A 5,762-nucleotide genomic window follows, 5' to 3' on the forward strand; every position below is an offset into this window, starting at 1 on the left:
GTTTAGCCAGTCCGCCCTTGCTGGGGGGCCCGAAAAAAATTTTTCACCAGGGCCCGAACCCACTCTCGGTGGCTCTGGGTGTACTGTGGGTGGTAACTGACTAAAGCAGTAGGTATTGAGCACTGTCAGACTGCATGGACCAATGGCCAGCTGGCAGAGGATATCTGTGGACTAATGGATTGAACCTTTTTTTTTTTTTTGGTCTCCCACAAGCATTGTCATGCCTCTTTTCCACGCTATCTCTTATGGCTGACTCTGGGGGAGGAGAAGGGGGTGTAGGGCAATCACCTGGATGCCAACTTCCAGAGGTGCTGAACTGCTGTGCCACTCAGTTTTGGCTGGCTTTCCCCCTGCCCCTCAGCCACTCGTAGGAATGGGAGGCGCCAAAAACATTTTCCACCTTGACCAGCAAAACAGCTAGAGCCACTACTGGTAAAATGTATAACCTAAATCATTTTTCAGAGCCACTAGTCTCTTCTCCTCTAAATCCCTTTTTAAAACCCATTGCTATCATGATGCCCACTGTAAACTGCCTAGGTAGGTAGTCTGTTAGTGATTCATTCGGTCACTCATTTACTTACCTAATTTTAAAACAAACTTTGAGGCCCCAAACTGTAGACCTAGCTCATATGTGTGTCCCTATTGCACTTACCTTTGTTTCTCCCCTCCCCACCCTGTTGTGTTTTACACCCACTTGGCATGTCTAATCCTTATTTAGACTGTAAGGTTTTTGGCATAGGGACTGTCTTTTATTTTATGCTTGTACAGCTCCCTGCACAATGGAGCTTTGATATTGGCTGGGGCCTCTGGGCACTATTGTAATATAAACAATAATAACAGTAATGAGTACTTGAATGGAAGCCATAAGATCTTGGTTCTGTTCCTAGCTCTGCTGTTAACTTATTGTGTGACCTTGGGCAAATCACTTAGGCCTTGGCTACACTGGCGCTGTACAGTGCTGCAACTTGCTGCGCTCAGGGGTGTGAAAACGTCCCCCCAAGCGCAGCAAGTACAGCACTGTAAAGCGCCAGTGTAATCAGAGCCTGCAGCGCTGCACGCTCACTCGCAGCGCTGCAAGCTATTCCCCTCGCGGGAGGAGTACATATAGCGCTGCTAGAGAGCTCTCGCAGTGCTGGCGGCGCGACTACACTCAGCGCTGCCTGAGTGTAGCCAAGGCCGTAGGGCAGAATTTTCAAAATGTTTACAGATTTTTCAGTGTCTCCGTTCTTGGGTGAAGCTGAACCAATGGGAGCATAATCTCTCAGTGCCATAGGTGCCCTGTCTGCCAGTAAGATAAATCTATGTTTATATTAATAATGATACCCAGTCTGTAAGATGCTTTGAGATCCAAAGGATGAAAAACACTATTTATGTACAAAAGAGATTTGTTCCTCATCATTAGAAGAAATACTATGTTCCTGTGAGTCACAGCCATCAGGTTTGTTTAATTTCAATGGGTCTGTGCCACAATGACACACTTAAACAGGAAGGATGACTTGGACATGATGATCTCCCCAGCTCAACTCACCCCTCAAGTAAATTCCTCTTGAAAGAAATAACCCTTCACTAAGTGAATGTTGGGCCCTAAAACCTGGGCAGTGTCCCTCTAGCATGTGAGCTTTTTAGTTTGGTCTTTTCCACTTGCGATTTTGGGAGTACTGGTTTCCCACAGAATATTTGTAGGAGATGAAGTAAGACTTCTACAGAGCACCCTGTTGCCAGACAAATACAGCATTTACTCCAGTGTGCATGCCAAGTATGAGGTACTTCCGAATGAACTTCAAAAGCACTGAAATGAACATTAGCTGCTGCTTCAAAAATGTGAACAATGCCATTGCTTTCTAGCAAGCAGTGAACTGGCATGAGCAGGGATCGGAAGGGAGAAAAAGTAACAAGTGGACTCAGAAGATGTTGTAGCAGCACTTTCAGATCAGCAAACACAGCTCTCTTTGTCACTGAGGGGTTTCAGGGATTGTATAGATTTCTTATTAAAGGAGCACCTAAAAGGTGCAATGTAGCATCTAAAATGTGAACTGTACAGACATACATAGCAAGAGACAGTTCCTGCCCTGAAGCGTTTATAATCTGAAAAGACAAAACAAAGGGTAGGTGGATGCAAGCAGACATGCAAGCAGACTCTCTGAGGTGCTGATAGGACTACATTTTGTTAATTCTACTGGGTGTGTGTTGTGGGTTTTGATAATATATAAACCACTCCCTCACTCTTCCTCTTCCATACTGCATGCTGTTTGCCTTATCACACATGGCAAGCATTTCTCTCACCTTGCCCACCTCACACCACAGACTGTGGGCTGAGTGTGAGAGACAAAAGGCAAACCAGACAGTCATGATATTTAAAACTCTCTGGCGTGGTGGCAGGGCCCTAATGGCTGGTTCATGCTATCTCTTCTTACTCAGGAAAACTTTCATTGAAATCAATGCTGAGTTCAACAGCTAGCTTGCCTGAATAAAGACTGTAGGATTTGGCCTTTGCCAGTTACCATACAGTGATTTTATTATTGTCCTTTCAATATAACGTGTGTTGAAACATTTCCATCACGTTCAGATGATACAAACAATTTATTTACTTAGGCTGCATTTTAAGTGTTTATTATAACTCTGTGATGGTTTGTCTGGTTGCATAGTCAATTTCTGTACACACCTACTTTTAGGCCAGAAGTAGGCCTGCCAATGCTCAGTAATTGTATAGCTTCTATTGGTGATTGAAAGTACAGCTTATGGTGGTTGTGTCCACATGTGCTATAGACAACCTCAGGCAGACAGGCTGTGACACGGTTTGGGCCACAACACACCTCAGAATAAAATACCTGTGCCTGCACTCAAAATGGAAATCTTGTTTGACCCACATGAGCAACAACCACACAGGAACAGTTGCTGGAGAGGGTTCTGGCAGAGCAACTTTTATTTAGTATGGCTGTTGTTAGCACAGTTCAAGCTGCATTATAGATAGGGACTAAATGTATAGCTAATTACTTTTTGCCCAGAATGTTCATGTTGTGATGTACACAGCCTCAAATTTGTTTTAGTAGCACAAGAGAAGGTAGCTCGACTTTACATCTCAAATTCAACATCAGGGTTAAAATACGTTGTCTGTTACAAGTACACAGCTATCTCTGACACTTTTCAAATTCTTACCCTTGTACTGTGGATGTTTAGTGCCATTTCTAATCTGCTGTTACACTCGCACAACAAATGGTAGGTCATTAAATCTTAAACCGATATAGTATCTGAAGTGTGACATTTACTAGTGAAGGACCTTGGGCAGGGTTGCCTTTTCATTGGCTTACGTGTTAGCTGAAGATATAAATCAAGGGACAAATGTTGAGTGTCTCTTTATAAAACAGAAACAATAATGCACCATTGATATTAATCTGCACCTTTGTGCAACTGATGTTCATAACAGCTGTTACATGAGTAAACTTTTCTCCTCTCAGGTCAACTAAATGGATATGGATTTGTTTTGGCCCCTATGAAATTTTAAATCTCTGTTTTTTGTCTTGTCCTTAACAGTTCCACCAAGTAAGAAGAGTGATGACCATCCTTTTCCTTACTATGGTTATTTCATACTTCAGTTGCATGAAAGCTGCCCCTATGAAAGAAGCAAGTGTCAGAGGACTAGGCAGCTTGGCTTACCCAGGTCTTCGGACCCATGGGACTCTGGAGAGCCTAAGTGGGCCCAACACTGGTTCAAGAGGACTGACCTCATTGGCAGACACTTTTGAACATGTCATAGAGGAGCTTCTAGATGAGGAACAGGACGTCCAGCCCAGTGAGGAAAACAAGGATGCCGACTTGTACACATCTCGGGTTATGCTAAGCAGTCAAGTGCCTTTGGAGCCCCCATTGCTCTTTCTGCTTGAGGAGTACAAAAATTACTTGGATGCTGCAAATATGTCCATGAGGGTCCGGCGCCACTCTGACCCTGCTCGCCGTGGGGAGCTAAGCGTGTGTGACAGTACTAGTGAGTGGGTAACAGCAGCAGAGAAAAAGACTGCAGTGGACATGTCTGGTGCAACGGTTACGGTCCTGGAAAAAGTCCCAGTACCCAAAGGCCAACTGAAGCAATACTTCTATGAGACCAAATGCAATCCCAAAGGTTACACAAAAGAGGGTTGCAGGGGCATAGACAAGAGGCACTGGAATTCCCAGTGCCGAACTACCCAGTCTTATGTGCGAGCTCTCACCATGGATAACAAAAAGAGAGTTGGCTGGCGGTTTATAAGAATAGACACTTCCTGTGTATGTACATTGACCATTAAAAGGGGAAGATAGTGGATTCATGTTGTATAGATTATATTGAGATAAAATTATCTATTTGTATATATACATAACAGGGTAAATTATTCAGTAAAATAATAATTTTATGGACTGCATGTATAACTGAAGTTTATACAGTACAGTGGTTCCACAATCTATTTATTGAACATATCCATGACCTGAAGGGGAACAAACGTCATTTGCGCACAACTAAAACAAATAAGTCTCTGCATTACATTCCTCGATAACATTGTGGTTTGTTGCCGTTGCCAAGAATCGAAAACGTAAAAAGTTTAAAAAAAATAATAAAATTGCATGCTGCTTCAATTGTGAATTGATGATAAACTGTCCTCTTTCAGAAAAAAAATTTGAACCAAAACATTCCGTTTACATTTTAGACAGTAAGTATCTTTATTCCTGTTAGTATTATATCTGTTTACTGCTTTTAACTTCTGATAGCGTTGGAATTAAAACAATGTCAAGGTGCTGTTGTCATAGTTTTACTGTTTTATTTTTTTACTTTTAAATTCCCTCGAGGTTGGAAAAAGAAAAAAAATCGTTATGATATATGTTCTGGATAAAACAAATTTGGGGTTTTTTTGTATGTTGTGAAGGTGTTTGCAATATTGAATCAGGCTACTGACAAAATAAATAAATAAAAAAAAGAGGCAACTGAAAAAGAATGCTGATGTTCTGCTTCACATTGCTGAACTGCAGGCTTAAGGACAGTACTTGTGTAACTGGCTCCATGATTTTTTTTTTTTTTGATGGCTATATTTTGAAAAAACTGCATTTGCTTATATCACATTGGTTTGTGTGGGGGGTGAGGTTTGGTGGAGGGGTTGTTTGGAGTTCCCCCCCCACTTCCTGTCTTGGGCAGGAAATTGATTGCAATCTCTAAAATATTTCACTCCTCACCATATGACTAAAGCTTGTCATATTGAAAATATCATATAGAGTGTTGAGAGCAATTACTTAAAATGTAATAAAAGACTTTTTGTGCTTGGATCAAACGTTTTGTTGAAGCACAATAAAATGTCACGATAATGTGGTCTGAACAGAGTACAGTAAACGTAGATCAGAGTGGCTACAGGATTGGACAGTGTGGGCCCAATTCAATTATGAGTTACAACACATTGGTTTGAGTGGGGCTGCGTGAGTATAAATCTGCAATGAATTTGGCACCATGTGTTCAGCAGCAGAGCAATGCCATTGCCCTGCATATTGATGTATGTACTATAGCCTAATTCTCCACTGATGACAAAGGAAACATCTAATGTGCTCTATCCCTTTTGTTTCTGGGAAATATAGCACTTGAGAAATTGAGAGAATTCAGGCCTGAAAGACTCCGGAGGGGTGGCTCTGGAATGAAGTAGAAAGAGGGCTCTACCTCTAACTTTAAGTACCGAATATATTTGGATACGTTCAAGAGGTTCTACATCTAAAGGCGCAGTACATGGCAGCTTTAATCCACTAAACAAATA

At 41.9% G+C, this 5,762-nt stretch overlaps 1 protein-coding gene across 2 annotated transcripts in view; it reads left to right on the top strand.

The window, feature by feature from the left end:
* The window catches only part of BDNF (brain derived neurotrophic factor), a 23,976-nt gene extending 19,138 nt beyond the window's left edge, over positions 1 to 4,838 (top strand). For both annotated transcript variants that reach the window (XM_024214871.2, XM_024214872.2), the window contains exon 2: positions 3,532 to 4,838. In XM_024214871.2, the coding sequence (XP_024070639.1) occupies positions 3,553 to 4,293 (741 nt within the window). In that variant the 5' untranslated portion in view covers positions 3,532 to 3,552 and the 3' untranslated portion in view covers positions 4,294 to 4,838. The remainder of the gene's footprint in view (positions 1 to 3,531) is intronic.
* The last annotated feature ends 924 nt before the right edge of the window (positions 4,839 to 5,762 follow it).

This window comes from Terrapene carolina, unplaced genomic scaffold, assembly GCF_002925995.2.
Source record: "Terrapene carolina triunguis isolate 2854851 unplaced genomic scaffold, T_m_triunguis-2.0 Scaffold96, whole genome shotgun sequence".
NCBI lineage: Eukaryota > Metazoa > Chordata > Testudines > Emydidae > Terrapene > Terrapene triunguis.